The sequence below is a fragment of the Mustela nigripes genome, chromosome 3 (assembly GCF_022355385.1).
Source record: "Mustela nigripes isolate SB6536 chromosome 3, MUSNIG.SB6536, whole genome shotgun sequence".
In the NCBI taxonomy this organism is placed as follows: domain Eukaryota; kingdom Metazoa; phylum Chordata; class Mammalia; order Carnivora; family Mustelidae; genus Mustela; species Mustela nigripes.
In genome coordinates this window covers 136,263,838-136,282,126 of record NC_081559.1, presented here as the reverse complement: position 1 = coordinate 136,282,126, position 18,289 = coordinate 136,263,838, and the positions used below count along the sequence as shown (strand labels likewise).

Below are 18,289 nucleotides of genomic sequence, written 5' to 3'. Positions count from 1 at the left end.
TGTGCTTTGTACCTGGTATATAAATGACATATATGAATGTGCTTTGTACCTGGTATATAAATGACATATATGAATGTGCTTTGTACCTGGTATATAAATGACATATATGAATGCATGACAAACTGAATAAAAGAATACAGAATTTGTGTCCTATAGTTCCACAGTTAACATATAACATATGTAACATAAATCCTCTATTAGTGACGTATAATATAGTATTTTCCTAAATAACATAAACAACCAAATTTATAATTAACAACCAAATCATGATTATCTGTCATTTTAAATATTCATGGCAAAAGGGGTGGGTTGCTAGGGAGTGAGAATATGAGTAAGGAGGAAATTTTTCCCTAATTTTCCTTTCAGGTACCCACTCCTTCTCCCCTACCCCCATTGACACCCACTGGTTTGGGGCACACCAGAGCTTCCCAGAGGGGAGGAAATCTATGGTAGAATAGTTCACACCAAAATAATAGAGCTTAAATAGTTTACTGTTTTTAAACAATATATTTATTTATTTATTTGACAGACAGAGATCACAAGTAGGCAGAGAGGCAGACAGAGAGAGAGAGGAGGAAGCAGGCTCCCTGCAGAGCAGAGAGCCTGATGTGGGGTTCGATCCCAGGACCCTGGAATCATGACCTGAGCTGAAGGCAGAGGCTTTAACCCACTGAGCCACCCAGGCGCCCCAATAATTTACTTTCATTTGAAGTCTTTGTCTTATAAAAGAAGATGCAAAGGGAATGATTTGGGGGTGCAGATTTCAGATGAAAATACTTAGAAAATTTTTTGAGTAAGAAAGTACCCTTTCAGAAGTCCTCACTTCCTCATGAGGGGCTGATATGATAGGAGACACGGAACCTTCCAGTAGCTCACAAAACCCTTTTTTTAAGTGCCTGTATCTGGTTCTGCATATTTCTTTCTAGAGTCAGGAATAACAGAAGAAATGAGCTTGCAGAATTTTCATCAACTTATTATTTTTTTTAAAGATTTTATTTATTTGACAGACAGAGATCACAAGTAGGCAGAGAGGCAGGCAGAGAGAGAGGAGGAAGCAGGCTCCCCGCAGAGCAGAGAGCCCAATGCAGGGCTCCATCCCGGGACCCTGGGATCATGACCTGAGCTGAAGGCAGAGGCTCTAACCCACTGAGCCACCCAGGCACCCCTTTTCATCAAATTATTAACTAAGGATATTATTCTGAGCTACACATTCTCTTATAGAAAACTGAGGATTTTTTACTATTAAAAATCACATGGTACCATTGTAAATATGTACAATAGTTTTAGGATAAAATTGTATAATGCAGTTAGACGTATTATCAACCACTAATGCTACTGCCTTATTTTGTCTTTGAAGGTCTGCAACATTTTCACAGGGTCCTACACAAACTTGTAAAATGCCATATCTTTTGACAGTAGTTGGATCATATGGCTGTATGATAGAAGTTAAATTAATACATGAGCTCCTTTAAATTCAAATTTCACTCCCCATCCTTGCAGAAAGGAGTCACCTAAAAAGAAAATGACTTTCAAATATCTCTTTAAAAATTATATTGAGGTGTGGTTTGTAGTTAAATGAAGATGAACTGTTAGGCATAGAATAGAGATAAACTAGAACTAGTATTTCTTGCAGATATTTAATTTCAGATTAAAAATTTCTCCAGGGGGAAAAAACTGTCTTCAAACATGACCTATGTAATATCACAACTTTAGTTCCTTGTTTTATTTGTGATCACAACAGAAATATCCTGTGTAAATTAAAACTTCAGGTAAACGCTTTGCGAATAAATTGATATGGGATTCATTTTCCTCAAATGGCAGTGAGGGCTGTAAGAAAATGATTGCAGAAAAGGATAAAAGGGCTCCTGGTTGGAATATTTTTCCATGTTTCTGGCAGCAAGGTTGCAGTAAAAAGCATGATTTTTATGAGAATGTGATTATTCACAGCAAGATGAGAGTTGGTGTCAGTATGAAAAATGCTTCTTCAGTAGATGCTCTCAGCAGGAATAATAAATCTAAAAGAAAGGCCACAAGAGTCATACAGAACACTGTTGCCAATGACAAATTATGTTTGCCAAACGATGAGCAAACCCATTGAACACTGAGAAATCAGTTCAGCAGTAAATCAAAGGCTTATTCTTAAAAGTAGTTCTGACTCACCATTCAAAAGGATGACATTTATATTACATACATGCTGGTTTTTTTTAAGTTTTGAAATATTTTGTATCTTAAGTCTGCCTTGAATCTTTTAACACATGAAAAATCACATGGTACCATTATAAATATGTACAATAGTTTTAGGATAAAATTGTATAATGCAGTTAGACGTATTATCAACCACTAATGCTACTGCCTTATTTTGTCTTTGAAGGTCTGCAACATTTTCACAGGGTCCTACACAAACTTGTAAAATGCCCTATCTTTTGACAGTAGTTGGATCATAAATGAAGCTATATATTTGGGCTTATGCCTCTTGTGTATAATACCATGTAGGGGTATAGAATGCACTGAACATAACTTAAACAATAAAAGATGGATTTTATGGCCTTAGATAGAAGATACTCCCTTAACTTTTTCAAAAGGAAAGAAATGATGTGCTGATATCGTTAGATCACATGTAATATATGCCAAAATTACCAATTAAATTAACCCATTAATTCGGTATTGAGCAATTTTAAATAAGTCTATTTTGTTTTTAAAAAGCTTGTTTTATTTTCATTTCTTTCTTTTTCTCATCCTAATGTTGAGAGTGTGAATAAAAACAAATACATTTAATCTAATCATGGGGTAAAGAAGGTATTCATGGTAGAAAGAAGGAACTCCAAGCGGAGTGAAGTTGACGTATTTATTAACACTGTACTTACTCACTAAAAAGGAACTGTCTTCATGTAATTCCTTTGGGATTCTTGGAGCAGTGTTCTAAAGTGGTATTATGATGACATCTTATTTGTAAGACTTTAAAAGAAATTAATACAAAAATATGTAAAACTTTGAAACTTTTTTCTTTATTAACAGTAAGCTTGAGCTTCCTGTAAATTTTTATGTAGTGATCTGAAGTAGTTATCATAACTTTGTGTACAAATACATGACTTAGCACTTTTGTTTATCTTTTGCTTTAATATGCCGTCTTCAGGTATTTTCAGTAAAGATTTTATTCTCTAAATATTTTACGAATATTCCTCTCAACAGAATCAGACTGAAATTGCTAATGTCTTAAACCTTTGTTGAAGCTGTCGTAATTCAAATCTTGAGTTTCAAATTCGAGTACCTAGGTCTCCTAGCAAACATAAACATGATATTAGTAAAAATCTCTCTCTTGTTCTGATAACCTCAACAGGATATTGTAAAATTAAATATATTAAAATACTGTTTTTGTAAGTAAGACACAGGAATTAAAAGCCACGTATATTTCTGCAAGTTGCACCTTATGACCAAATCTCAAAAACAGATGTTAGAATGCCTCTTACTGGTTTCTGAGATTTGAAATTCTGTCTTTTTCCCCCGTTGGCTGCTATGGCTGTGTCCTCTGCCTGTCAGAGCAAATAGAGATATGTAGATACTGACTTAGACTATACATTGACACCTATGATGTGCTGAGTGGATAATCTAGAGTGAGCACTTAAAGATGCGCTTGTCCAGGTGTGTTCTAGTTCAATAACTTGTATTTCCCGAAATTGTCAAACAGAATGAGGCCAATTTCCAAAGACTCCTGTGCCTTAGCCATGCACCCTTTTCTTTTGCAAGAAAGTGTTGCCGTGGGAAAGCAAGGGAAACAGGAGGGTCACAAGGCATGATGGGTCCTGGCCAGCCGTGCGTGGGGCTGCAGGGCTGCGAATGGCACACTCCCTTTGCACTTGGCCTTGCCTCAGACTCGCATCCAGTCGTGGATGGCAAACACAAGGGCACAGTAGCATGTGAGGTCTTCAGCGTGTCTGTTTGAAAGTGCAGTGAGGGCTTTGACACACCTTTAGAAAACATACTGCAATCATATTATTCCACACCAGTAAGCAGAAGAACAGTACATTGACTGGACAGTCTCCCTGTAATAGAAAGAAATGTACAAGTAAAAACCTGGCTTTTGCAAAGTGACTAACTCATGGACAGAATTTCTTCACTACAGAGACTAACAAACTCATTCCAATTGTCCGTGAATTAGAAGCAGCATTCTTCACATCTCTGCCATCAGGTCGGTTTGTTTCTAGACCACCTCCTCCCCCCTCAACTTCTGAATCACAGAGGATCTCTAGGATGATCCATTTAACCTTATTTTCCCAGAAAAATTGTAAAAATATAGAGGCAGTGAGGAGTTCTATCTCCAAAAGCCACTCTGAAAATCTCTCCCTTAGACCTCTGTCCCTCAAATACTGGTCACCCTGTAAGGCCATCTGTATAATTTAGACTTTCTGTGAGAGGACCCACAGGGGGAGGGCTCATCCCTCCCCCAACCTTTTTCTTTTTAAAGCACTGCTGATCACTAGTCAAAGCATTCAGACAATTTGTGTGTTTGTCTCTAAAGTACTAGACATACTTATGTACTCCGTATAATTAAATATTTTCGTGTATGGAAATATGAGGAAAACTTCTTTTTAGTCACTTGTGGATGTCTAAGGTACTGAGAGAGTATCTATATTGTTCAGTGGGGAGGAGGGCACAGTAGACATAATGGCTTGATGACAGGAGGGGACGGAGGACCCCCGATCATTGTCTCTGCTTCGGCCAGCTCCAGCTGGTCTCCGTGGGCACACTGATACACAGACACAATGAAAATAGCTCATTCTCTAGTGACTCTCTTTTTCCTTTCATTTTTACTTTGTAGAGGATGGTATTGAAACAATTAGTTGGTGGTATGGTGTTAGTTTCCTCATGGTAAATTTGGAAAACGGAGCGAGTAGAGCCTCGGTCGGCAGAATTTAGGCTTGTGTAACTCAACTTCTCCAAAGATGTGTTTGTAACATGTTTATATTGTTCCCTTTCATAACACGCAGTCTACCTCAAAGTCTTCTTAGAGTCTCTGTTTATTCAAAGACTTTAGGTGTACTTGGAGTTTATGTTTCTAGTGTCGTGTACAGAGGTATAGTTCCTGAACAGGCTGGCGATTACATCACTGCTTGGCATAGATAATAAGCCCCATTGTAACTGTCTTAATTCTTTTTATTAATTTTCCTAAACTAACTTGAATGGTATGGGTTTTTTTACATAATTATGGCACAAGTGAAAGGCTTGGAGGAAAAGTACAACCACTATGGTATCAAAGCAGAATAAATATTTGCAGAAAAATTCTGCCATAACTTAATATTTTTCATATGAGCCCCTGTACAAAATCGGAGTTATTCCTGGGGCTTGGTCCAAAAGAACATGTCTGTGGCCCGGCCCTGGAAGGCCAGAGATGATGATGGATCAGAAAAAGGTCAGCTTGAGTTGCAGTGCCAAAAATAATGACAGAAAGGACCAAAAAGGCAGAATAACAGTGCAGCCAGAGTTCTGAGAGGGAATGTGCCTTTGCCGCATGGCTATGAGATCGTACCCCATGTGGCTTTCTTCATAGTCCCAACACCACGGCTGGTATTCAGCTGCTCCATGTGCTGGCAATTTTCCCCAGCCATCCATGTCAGCATTTGAGATCCAGCCCGTAAGCGCTTAGATGTCTACTAGCGGAGGGCCAGTAGTAACCAAAGCTGGTTAATTTTATTTATTTTACTCCTCTGCAAAGCACAGGCCTTGGAACCTAAAGGGAAGACGGGTGAAGGTAAACCTCTGGTCATTTGGTTTGTGGTGTTTATGGGTGAGATGATCATAGAATCCTGTCATGTGGAACAGAGGCTCTACACAGGTGTTGCACCTGTGGGCTCAACACTGCGCCTCTGATTGTTGCCATCTGCTTGGCCAGATCCTTCTTCCTGGGCCTCCAGCCTCCTCCTTAGGATGCGATATGTGAAAGTCATTCTAACACCTATGCTCTCACCACCCACAGTCGTTCTCTGTACCCTCCACCCCTGGTAAAGTCCCAGTGCCCACAGTGGCTCTCCTTCCAGGATGATTTCCCTCTGAAGGGCCAGGCATTGGAGGGCCCACTATGAGATGGATGGAGGACTCCCATCTGAGCTCCAGGCTGGGAGAGAAGGCCGTGGTGACAGACACTGGGGCACAGCAGGAGGGGGGCAGGCCAAGGCGAGGATATGTTTTGTGCCTGATGTCTCCTGGGCTCCAAACGACTCACAAGCCACAAAGGATCTAGATGGCGGCAGTTGTGGGCATCGTGTGAAATGGGTGAGGGAAGAGACCATGAGTTAGGGGTCAAAGGCAAAGTGTCTTGGCACTTTACCTTATTTAACTTTCCTGAGTCTTCATGTTTTGTATCTGTGAAATGGGTTATACCATTACATACTAATCCACTTTGACCATAAATTGGTGCCCCTAATTCAGCTCAACAAGAAGGAGGAATATGTGTGAGGGAGAGAAACTGTGTGCCTGCCTCCACAAGATCTCCACAGAAGTGTAAGAAATGACTTATTGAGTAGTTTGCCACCCCCTTGGGGAGGGAGGAATATACTCCTCAAGGTATACCAAGTGTCATTCCTCCTCAAGGGATACCAAGTGCCAAAACAGGACATTTAATCAAGTGCCGTCAATAGCTCTTGTATCCCTGGTGCTTTAGGATTTCCGAAAAGGGAGAGGCCAACCTCCAGTTGCTTTAGCAGTAATCTAAATTTGGTAATTAATTGTAAAATTCTCCTTGTGAAGGATAATCACTACTTGGCCTAGCACTGGCCCTGACTCTTTCTGAGAATTTGTGTTATGTGAGTGTATATGCAAAATGATGAAATAAAAATGTTAATTATATATTTCTCCATCACTGACTTGATACAGAGCTCTGTATGCAAAAGTGTTGCTGATTTTGACCTCCCGTTGAAAAGCTATTATCAAAAAACAACTTTTTCCCGCCTCTTGATCCCTTGCCAGCTGCCGTAGCAAATTTCAAATCTGTAACTAAGAGGGTAACAAAAACCAGCCCCTAAGGGAAGGGGACCTGCTTGCTAACTCCATAGAGTTCCCTGCATGTCTGCGAAAGAAGTCTGGGCTATTTCCTAGAGAGAAGGACGGCTTGCCCAACAACTGCCACCTTCCCCCACCCCCTCCTCACCACCACCATAAGTCGCGGTCTGGCGTCCACAGTCTGGGATCAAAAAGCTATGTTTTGTTTCGGTTACCACAGCTTCACTGACTGTGAACCATCTCCAGTCTGAGTCTGCTGTTGATCTCTTGATTGCTTTCATCACAAAAGCACCGAGGATAAACGGTGGGCGGTGCTGTCCCTCCCCAATCTAGCAAAACACAATTGAAGTTTTTCAGACCTGGAAGCTCTTTTAGACCAAATAGAATTCAGCCATTCAACAAGAGGATGTTCCTTTGAATGCTCCTCAAGGCAGTTGGGAGCATCTACTCCCATTGTAATTTATCACCCATGGAGTTAATTAACTTCTGTCTTTCTGATTAAACTGTATGCGCCTTGAGGGCAGGGGCTGAAAACTGGATGCTACTTCCAGTAGCACCTTCCCATCACCTGCGAGCCCTTATAACTCTTCCCAGCTGATGGCTGATCCTCGTCCTAGTGCCTCCTTCCTACTTCATCCTCCAGCACACAGGGTTCTCCTGCCTCAGGACCCTTGAACCTGCTCGATCCTTGGCCTGCAGAGCCATTCCCCAGACCTCACACAGCATTGCATCATTCCCTTGCCTGCTCTTTTTTTTCTCCTTAACAGTTATCAGCATCTAACATAGTACACATTTTGCATATTTTCTTGTTTGGCCCGACTAGAATGTTAATTCCAAGATGGTAAGGGTTTTTGTCTGTTAAATGCTGCATCATTAGCATCCAGAACATAGTAGCCCCTTAATAAATAAGAGGACACGTGAATGAATAAATGACCACTTTTCTAAGCTAAGGCAACCATTAGCCAGCTCAGTTGTGTGTTGAGTGTGGCGTCCTGAGAAGCAGTACTTCCTCCCCAGATGAGGACCCCAGCCAGATCCCCAGACACAGCAGGGCTACCTGGGGCATTTCCAATCTCAACAGGGCATATTAATGCATAAAACCTGCTAGACTGGCTGACCTGGCCGTGGTGGGCCTGAGACATGGGAATGCTAGCCAAAGACTTGGCCTCAGTAATGACTTCAGTGCCTTAAAAACCCTGTCGTGGACTTTTTGGTGGTTTATTTCAAAAATACGTCTTCAACATATTCAGTCTTTTTGGAAGAAAAACTTTCTTTTCCCATTGCATTCTACATGTTCTAAACTCTGTTTATTAAGCAGTAAAATAGGGTTTTTAGGGCTATGTCTTGATGCCTAGAAATATGGAAAGCTTTCATTCTTGTTATCTGTGTCTATGGATTCATCCAGGAGGCTTTAAATTTTGCCATGTTGTGTCAGTGAATCCAGAACGCCCGCTCCCCTCCTTCAATTATCTGATTTTCTGAGTTTAAAACAGATTTAGACACTAAAACAACAAAGTCCCGAAAGCAAACATGAAAACCTAAAATTAGACTCTCAAGAGGACGAGTGAAAGATAGTTTCCGAAGAAAAGTGGGGGAGGAGAGACTCATCCCAGCGGATAAAGAATTTCAGATCAGGATGCGGGGAACTGCAGTTTCTAATTTGAGAGTAGATGCACTTCTTAGAAAGGTTTATACATTCCACATGTATCGAGATACTTCTGTATTTTCATATTCTCTGTTCTTTGAGGAATTAAAAATGTTAATAGGCAAACATCAAGATAGTAATATAGTTTCTCATCAAAATAAAACCTATTTCCTGGGACAGTTTCACCAAGATGTAGAAGCTCACACCAAGACTCAGTGAATGGACCTTTAGTATGTATCTTATCTACCAAAAGTTTGTGTAGCATAATAGTTTTCTGTCATTAAATGACACGGACAGTTCTGAAAACATATTGTACTTGGACATTTTCATGGTTTCTAAACTTTCTATTCCTGGGGTGCTAATTAGGCCCTTTAAAAAAGGCTCCCGATGGCTGCATCTATTTTCCTGAAAATCGTTCTACAAAACACCTCTCCTGATGAAGAATGACAATTTCTTTGTTGCCAACACACCAGAGTTGATCCGATCTCTAAGAAGTGAGTGGAGTCTGCAGGTAGAAGCTCAAAGTTGTTGACACTCAATTAGAGCTAACCGGGATCCTGAACCATCCTTCAAAGGAGGGCCTCAGCCCTGGGAACAAAAAGACTTGGATAAAGCTCTGGGAGAAAACAAATACAGGATGTGAGAGGACAATAGCAACAATGGAGTCATTAACAGCACTGGAAGATAACTGGCTTCTCTGTTAGTCATGGAGATTTACAACTGCATTCATTTAAGAAAAGCCTCTTAACACCCTGCCTTCCCAAGGAATTCTCCCCACCCCTAGAGTTAACTGAGTAACTTGTAAGTCAGCTTTGGTGTGATTCATTGAATTAAACCCTTTTTTAACATAGCTTTTCCTCTTGGACTTCCTCACTTTCCACCTCCTGGTTCTCCCCAAAGAGAGAAAATTTCCATGGTGGCGCTCTGGCTTTTTGAGTTTCTCTGTTTTTGTTTTTGTCTTTGTTTGGGGGCGGTGGTTTGCAGTACACTTTTTTGGGTTTGTCTTGGTTTTCTCATCTGTTTTGTACACTCACCATGCCCCCCGGAAGAGTTGTTTATCAACAACATCAAAAATGTATTTCGGACTGGATAAGTGGCAGAAGTGTCTACACATGATTTAGTCACTGTTTAAACCTGGGATAAGTACCTTGTTGAGGAAACACAACTATCATTCATCTTTTGAAGTGTGATTAAATTAATAACTCTGAGAAGTCCTCCAACATGTTTTCCAGGAATGACCTGTTTTTTAAAACGTTAAATTCATAGCCCACATGTGCGGCCTCCTAGACTGGCTTTTCCTCTTTCTTATCTGAGGTTATGGACCTCAGGAGAGCAGGGGAGGGTTACAAGGTCAAAGTCTTTTCCTCCTTGGAACTTGCTGCTTGCTGGGAGGCGGTTGCCTGGAAAGTAGATGCTTTAGAGAAGAGGTTGGGGGGTCATGATTTTAATTCTGTTAAGCAACAGCTGGTTTGAGTTTCTTTCCCCTTCTATCTCTTGCTCCCTTCCTCACAAATCCGTGGAGAGAAAAAAATTTGTTCAGAAGGAACCCGCAACATAAAAATACACCTTGTATTACTGTCGTGCTTTATGTCTGTTGTCTCTTTTACAAATTGTATGTTGAGCACTAGACAAATAGACTAGATTTTACAAAATTATACAGGAAATACAACCAGCACTTTAGTCAAGAGAAACTTTTAAAATACAGTGTACATACCTGGACATCTTTTAATAATATTTTTAAATTCAAACTTTTAACAAAAATAAGTACGATGAAGGGCTCTGGGGTGTTTGGAGCCTGTCTGTAATAAATCATGACTGAAATATTAAAGCACACCACGTATGGGTGCCTTGTCTATCGGTGGGAGACCTAGTTGTGTGTCTCCAGATTAGTATGCTGTCATTCGTTCAACAACTGTTTACCTGTCTGCTCCTTACACAGCTGTGGGATATCACGGTGGGATGTTGGGGTGCTCATATGCAAACAGGTGCATAATCATCAGCTCAGTCTCGCAGAGCTGTATTCCAAAATCACAGCTTCCTCTCCTGAACAGTTTACACGTGGTTTGGGGATTTAAAAATCGGGTCTGTTCCCACAACTTCATTCTATAATAAATCCATAAATCCAACACTTAAAAGGAATATATAATAGTGAAACAGTTAAAGAAAAAAAGTAAAAAACACTGCATGGTTTGATTGTTTTTATTTGGGTTTTGAAGCCTCCCATGCTTTCTTCCTCCTACACACATACACACATACACACACACAAAGAATAAAACTCACATCTCTCAAATCAATGGCAAACCAGTAACAGATTTTTTCGTCTGGGCTCCTCAGCCCACTGGCCTCAGGCTCTGTTGGTGTGTGGCTCAACAGCAATCAGAGGTCATAATTTCATTGGCAGTTAGCATCAGGTTTAATTTTTCTAGCATGTTACATTTACTGAAATGTCTGGTTTCAGTTATGCCTGGGCACTGACTGAATCCGCTTTGAGCAGCGTGATGTCTTCAGGTACCTGAGGTTTATGGAGCACATATGCTAATTGTTTTCAATCACTTTCCTTTCTGAACACAAAAATGTGTTCTCTGAAGCTGAATAACGGTAGTCCTTAATGACATTGCTCATTTTTTATGTTAAAAGAGGGCTGGAGTAGGTAAAAATATCAACTTCACAAGACTGACCCCTACTGATTGACATTGTGGAACAATAGTCCAATTTAAGTTGGGGGGGGGGGCTTAAACAGTTGTGTGTGATTGTTCAAAAAAAAAACAATAACAACAAAAAGAAGATGCTCCTCGAGAATGAACCTGTCTCATTTTAATTGCATTTTAGGAATGTGACCAAGTTCATATAGATGATGTGTCTTCAGATGATAATGGGCAAGACCTAAGGTGAGCATGTTGAAATGTGAAGTGATTTTCTCCAATTTATAGTTTAATGGCTCAGCTAATGAAGATGAACTTTCTGTTTGGTTAACATTGGGCTTTTCTTGCATCTAAATAGCACATATAACTTTGGAACAGATGGCTTTCCTGCTGCAGCCACCAGTGCTAATTTATGCTTGGCAACCGGTGTGCGAGGTGGCGTAGACTGGATGAGAAAATTGGCTTTCCGCTACAGACGGGTAAAAGAGATCTACAATACCTACAAAAATAACGTTGGAGGCAAGTAACTACTCCCAGTATCTTACCAGGTTATTGAGATAGTCTAGGAAAAATTCTCCAAGTACCACACACACTTACACATCATGTTTTTTGTTTTTGTTTTTTTTAATGTCATAGCTTTTTTAGAATGGTTTCATCTGGCCCGTGATTATTCGGTTGTGATTTAGTGACAGGAATATTGAACTTGAACCAGCCACCCTGGCTAGCCTAATCTAGTCCTGGCTCCATTACTTTGTAGTGTGGGGGACCTAGAGTCAGTTTCTTGACCTTTCTGATACTCATTTGTCCTTCCAAGGAGATGTGGGATTAACCACCTTTGGCTAAAACACTTAAGATGGACTGTAAAGCTCATTCAACTGTGTTTCAAAATAGCTTGAGTTTACAAGGGAATATGTTGACTTAATAATGAAAAGTTTGGGGATGTCTTGGTTTCCAGCATGACTAAATCCACATGCTTAAAAAGATGACATCCAGAATCTCCTGCCTAGGCTTCCCTTTGGGTAGGAGTTTTTGTGGATCAGTCCCTCCTGTAAGGTGACATAGGTGCCCGACCATTGACAGATTCAAGTTTATATTCTGTGAGTTTAGCACCTTGGCGGGGTAGAAAAATACCTTTCCCAGTAGATTCAGGAAAAGTTCCAAGACTGATTCACTCTGGCCAAGCTGCAATCATACACCTGCCCTGGGAGCCCAAGGGTAGGGTTGGCTCTATCCAGGCTCCAGGATTGAGGAATGGTGGGAACAGACCCATCAAAAAGAGGAGATGACTTCTATAACCAGGATGCAAGGAATGCAAAATCAACAGTTGTTTCCTACAGTACTAAATAAATATGTGTCAAATGGATGCTAATATGTGAAAAATTATCTGATATGCTATAAAGCTTGAGGATGAGTAGTATTAAATGTTTATTATTTATAAAGTTGTCTAGACACACTGATAACAAAGGAACTCATGTGCTTTTAAATCCACAGGCCTGCTTGGTCCAGCCAAGAGGGAAGCCTGGCTACAGCTGAGGGCCGAGATTGAAGCCCTGACGGACTCCTGGTTGACACTGGCCCTGAAAGCACTCACGCTCATTCACTCCCGGTAGGCTGTCCCCAAGTCCCTCCATGATGCTTTTGCTGGAAAACAGCCTTTCCTCATATTTGTTCATTTTGGAGATTCATTTTTCATCAGTTTTCTTTTCTTTCTTTTTTTTTTTTTCTTTTTGGTTCTCGCAGGACGAATTGTGTGAATATTTTAGTCACAACTACTCAACTTATCCCAGCGTTGGCGAAAGTTCTGTTATATGGATTAGGGATTGTATTTCCAATAGAAAATATTTACAGTGCAACAAAAATAGGTGAGCTGCTTTCGTTTTGTTTTATACCTGACTCTTTCTCTTCAGGCAAGTAGAAGTGAATGTGTAAAACAAAAATGGGACATTTTTCATTATACTAGGCGTCAGAAAACTAGAGGGACAGTGTAATTTTGTTGTTGGAATTGGCTTTAGACATCAAAAGAAATATAAATCATAAGCCATGCAGCTTAATTCAAAAAATATTACTCTACTGGTTAACATTAAGACCTATGCATTTTAGGGCGCCTGGGTGGCTCCGTCGGTTAAGCAACTGCCTTCGGCTCAGGTCATGGTCCTGGAGTCCCAGGACTGGGTCCCACATTGGGCTCCCTGCTCTGCAGGGAGTCTGCTCTCCCTCCTACCTCTCCCCTCTCACGTTTTCTCTCTCTAAAATAAATAAAATCTTAAAAAAAAAAAAAAAAAAAGGCCTATGCATTTTAGCCACTCTCACTTGAGCATCAGTTCTGGATTATTACCTTATTTGTGTTTTAGATAACATCACCAAAAATATCTAATAAGCTAAAACAAATAATAATATGGAGATTTACAAAGTATAACTGAAACAATTCTAATAGCTTTCTTTAAATTACTATCACTGGAACCATCTTTTTATTTTTTTTTTTTGCTTTATTTTAATTCAACATGTATAAACAATCAAGTTCTCATTTTTGTTACAGGGATACCAAAAAAATTAAGTGTTTGAAAGAAGTAATCATAGTTGGAGAAAGATGACTAGTGTGAAATTTGATTCACCATCTAGTGGGAGAAGCAGACATCTAAATAACTGTAATATGACAAAGAAGTATGTAAATGAGCAGTTATCACATATTTAGCAGATGTCCACAACTATACTAAGCATTTTACATACTAAAATCAATCTTTATAACCTTTACATTTTACAAATGAGGACACTAAATATCAGAGACTTAATTGTCCAAGTTAACAGCTGGTAAAGGTAAGGGTCAAGCTAGGTCTGATTCCAGGGTCCAGACTCCTTTCTGTAACCTAGGGAGCTCTCTACCACTAAATGCCTGAATATGCTCTTGAACGAGGAAACATTCATTCCCACCCAGGAGGAGGCAGAAAGCATAAAGTGAACACTAAAAGGAAAAAATGGTATTTGAGCTGGGTATAGAGGTATACATAAGAGTTAATAGGCAGGGGCGCCTGGGTGGCTCAGTGGGTTAAAGCCTCTGCCTTCGGCTCAGGCCATGACCCCAGGGTCCTGGGATCGAGCCCCACATCAGGCTCTCTGCTCAGCAGGGAACCTGCTTCCTCCTCTCTCTCAGCCTGCTTCTCTGCCTACTTGTGATCTCTCTCAGTCAAATAAATAAATAAAATCTTTAAAAAAAAAAAATAAAGAGTTAATAGGCAGATGGGCTAGTGAGAACAAAGGGACAGAGACATTAAAACATGTTCCCTGCTAAAGGACTGAAAGATCCTGGGTCATCGAAGCTGAAGCTGGAAAGGTAGAGACTTAGGTCTAGACGTATGTGGCTTTGTTTATCACCCTAATGAGATATTATTTTAGTGAGTCCTGGGGAAGGGGGATGAGGATCCTAGTAGGTGGGAAGAAGATTGTTTCTGGCTGCTCAATTCTATAAAGAAAAAAGGGCAAAAATAAAATTCTAGTTTCCATCTAACTACACTTGTATACTTTTAGTACTTTTTTTTAAAGCATTTACTAAATATTTGCTAAAGAATTACTTTTATAATTATTTGTTCATAGTCTGACTTTCCTATCAAACTGTAATATCCTTGATAACTGATTCTGTCTGTGTTGCTCATCATTGTGGCTATAGTGCCCAGCACATACTAGGTGCTCAGTAAATGTCTGTTCAATAAAATGGATGAGTAAACGGTTGTTTATTCTGAAGAAGATTGACACAGAGGTTTTACTTAAATACTGGGTCAGTACTGCCACATTTAACTGATGGGGAAAATCAGGTGTCATGGGAAAGATAAGAGATTCTATCAATGTTGAGTGTGAAGACCCTCTGATATTCACATAGCCCTGTCAAGTTGGAAATAGCTGGAGTTGGAAAATGACTGATGCCTCCTGAAAAGCACTAAGAACAGAATGCTAGAAAATATTTAGAAAGGAAAGGGACACCTGGGTGGCTCAGTAAGTTAAGTGTTTGCCTTTTTTTTTGGCTCAGGTCATGATCCTAGAGTCCTGGGATAGAGTCCTGCTGAATGGGAGTTGGCTTCTCCCTCTGATCCTCCCCGACGCTTCTCTCTCTCTCTCAAATAAATAAATAAAATTTTTTAAAAAGAAAAGAAAAGAGACTAAGAGAAAAGAATGTTCCAAATAGAATTACTGGTAGCCCAATCAATATAACCAGATTTTATATGTTCTCAAGTCCGTAAAAATAACTGTTTACATTAAGTCAGATATTTATGTTATCCATAACAATAAAGAGGAATCATATTGTGTTTTATAAACAGGAGTCCATGGTAAACATTTATCAGCCCATGAAAGAACAATTTCCAAAAATGTTTATAGAATGGAAAGGATAGTGCTTAACGCCCCAGAAGGAAAGAACAAGTAGTGTATTACGCGTCATGAGCATTGAACTTTAATCCCAAAAAATTTAAATAATTTGAAAATATTTGGATAATAGAAAATTATAACAAGTGTATAATAGGTATTTTAATGGGTATTTTATGATACTGAACTTTAATTTTTATCAATACAGAATTAAAAATGAGGATTAAAAAAGGTGGTAGAAATTACCTCAAAACCAGAGGTAGAACCACTTTTCTGTGGTATTTTTAAGAAGAAAAGTAAATGGGGCACCTTGGTGGTGGCTCAATCAGTTAAGTGTCCGACTCGATTTTGGCTCAGGTCGTGACCCCAATGTCCCAGGATCAAGCCCCATATTGGGCTCTGGGCCAGGCATGGAGCCTGTTTAAGATTCTCTCTTTCCCTCTTCTTCTCCTTTGCACCCCCGCCAGGCACGTACTCTCTTGCTCTCAAAAATAAAAAATAAGAATAAGAAAAGTACAGATTGAAACCCCTATAGTTTTGCTAATTTTGCTATCAAATGAGCTATAATTTGGGAGTCGATGCAGAAAATCCAGGAACCTTCCTATTAGGCAAGTGGCAGTAATTGAAGGAGATAACTGGTATCTCGTTGTTAGCAGGGCTATGATGTTCTTCCAGATAAAATGGATTCATCAAAATGAAAATTTCGTGTAGGATCTCTCATTAGCTTCTAAAAGTCAGCTTCAGTTTCTCAGTCTTTATTATGGAAGAATCTATGTGACTCAGACTTTACAGTGAAGCCTATAGGATATAGGTGAGATAGGATATAGGTGAGAAATTTTTTTGTCTACCACAGCCTCACCTTTAAATAACATTGAGTTTACCTTCCTTTTCCCATGAAAGGGAAACTTGGCAAAAACATAAACATTTCCCTCTAAGGAGGAAAAAACTTTCATGACATCTGAATTTTTGATTGTATATTTTTGCAGTGGAAACTACCCTTTGTATTTGTTTCTTAAAGTGATTTAATATTTCACAGTTTAGTGGGCAACTAAAGAAGCATTGAAATTACATCCTTTGAATAAGGCTAGCCAGATTTCATTCTGTCAGATGCAAACCAGAGATTTTAGTGCAAAATACAAATATAAAGCATACATTTGTTTAAGCAAACAAGCAATTTGTTCATGAGTATATCTGATCCTTATTTGAAAGAGATGCGGCCTGCTCAGTCATTTACATTTGAAAACTATAAACTATCCCATTGTCCATTAAAATGGTCCTGTTGGCAGCCCAGGACTTGGAACAGCAGTTTCTTCTCTAAAGGAGCAACAGTGGCTGTGTTAACTGTAGGGATGGGCCCCCAGAGAGCCCAAACCAAGTCTTGACTTGGGAAAGATTAGATAAAGGTATTCTGTTACCTCTATCCCGTTTTTCCTCTAGGAAGGTGCTTTACTGGACATTAGATGCCTGGGTAGGGCAGGTGTTAATCTTTCCGCAGTGCCCCAAATTATCTGACATTTATTTCAGAAACAGTTTTACCAAAAGATTTCAAGTAAACACATTAGGTTTGGCGGGGGCTGGGGGCAGTGGTCTTTCATTCAGATAGACTCCCAACTGGAAAACAAATGAATAAAGAGATTCCATTGTTTGATTTCTCCTGCTATAACAAAACCAGTCAGTTTCTTTCATCCTTCCCAATAGATGTGGGATCAGATATTATTTTCAGAGTTTGGTATACCGTGAAACATTTTTTAAATAAAGTTCAGGGAGGTTGCCAGAATTGCATACCTTCATTAAGTCTCAGCTGGTAGGAAAAAAAAGTACTGCTGCAAAACATTATTTTTTTCCCAAATGCTATACTATGATCGACTAGATCCCACTTTTTAATAAATGAGCCCTTGGGAAAAAAATATTAAAATTGACAATTTCTCGGTGGCTCAGTTAGTTAAGCATCTGCCTTCAGCTCAGGTCATGATCCCAGGGTCCTGGGATGGAGACCCAAAGCAGACTCTCTGCTCAGCAGGAAGCCTGCTTCTCCCCCTGTCCCCCCTACCCCCCAACCCCCCTGCTCATGCTCACATACACATGCTCTCTCTCTCTCTCCCTCGCAAAAATAAATAAAAAATAATCTTTAAAAAATAAAAAATAAAATTGATCATTTCCAAGGGACAAGTCACCACATGGATAATTTACAATTTGTAATTTACCTTGTTGTTCCACATTCTACCCAATGGCATCTGTAAGCACTCTTTTCCAGTTTGTACAAGTAGGATAGAGTTGAATCAGAAGCATAAAGGAAGTATTTTGTATAAAAAGTTCAAGCGCTATAGCACTGAGTTATCCAAACTTTACACTTTTATAATTTATTTTTATGTATTAGGAAAGGAAAGCTGTTTTGAGAGGATAATTCAAAGGTTTGGAAGAAAAGTGGTGTACGTCGTTATAGGAGATGGTGTGGAAGAAGAACAAGGAGCAAAAAAGGTCAGTGTTCCTCGATAGCACATCTCATACCATTTAATTTTTTGTCTTCAGAATGCTCATTGCTGGATCATTTAAACAAGTTCCCTTTCTCTGAAACAAATCAGAAATGTGTTTAGAACTGTAAGCAATGAAAAAGGACAGAGTACAATTAAACAAATATGGCCTTTTTTAAGAGTACTAT

The 18,289-nt window shown here is 39.6% G+C and overlaps 1 protein-coding gene across 3 annotated transcripts in view; it reads left to right on the top strand.

Moving 5' to 3' along the window:
* Positions 1 to 18,289, top strand: part of EYA1 (EYA transcriptional coactivator and phosphatase 1) — a 360,536-nt gene that overhangs the window by 321,580 nt on the left and 20,667 nt on the right. For all 3 annotated transcript variants that reach the window (XM_059394706.1, XM_059394705.1, XM_059394707.1), the window contains 5 exons: positions 11,468 to 11,526; positions 11,639 to 11,799; positions 12,772 to 12,886; positions 13,021 to 13,142; positions 18,008 to 18,108. In XM_059394706.1, the coding sequence (XP_059250689.1) occupies positions 11,468 to 11,526; positions 11,639 to 11,799; positions 12,772 to 12,886; positions 13,021 to 13,142; positions 18,008 to 18,108 (558 nt within the window). The remainder of the gene's footprint in view (positions 1 to 11,467; positions 11,527 to 11,638; positions 11,800 to 12,771; positions 12,887 to 13,020; positions 13,143 to 18,007; positions 18,109 to 18,289) is intronic.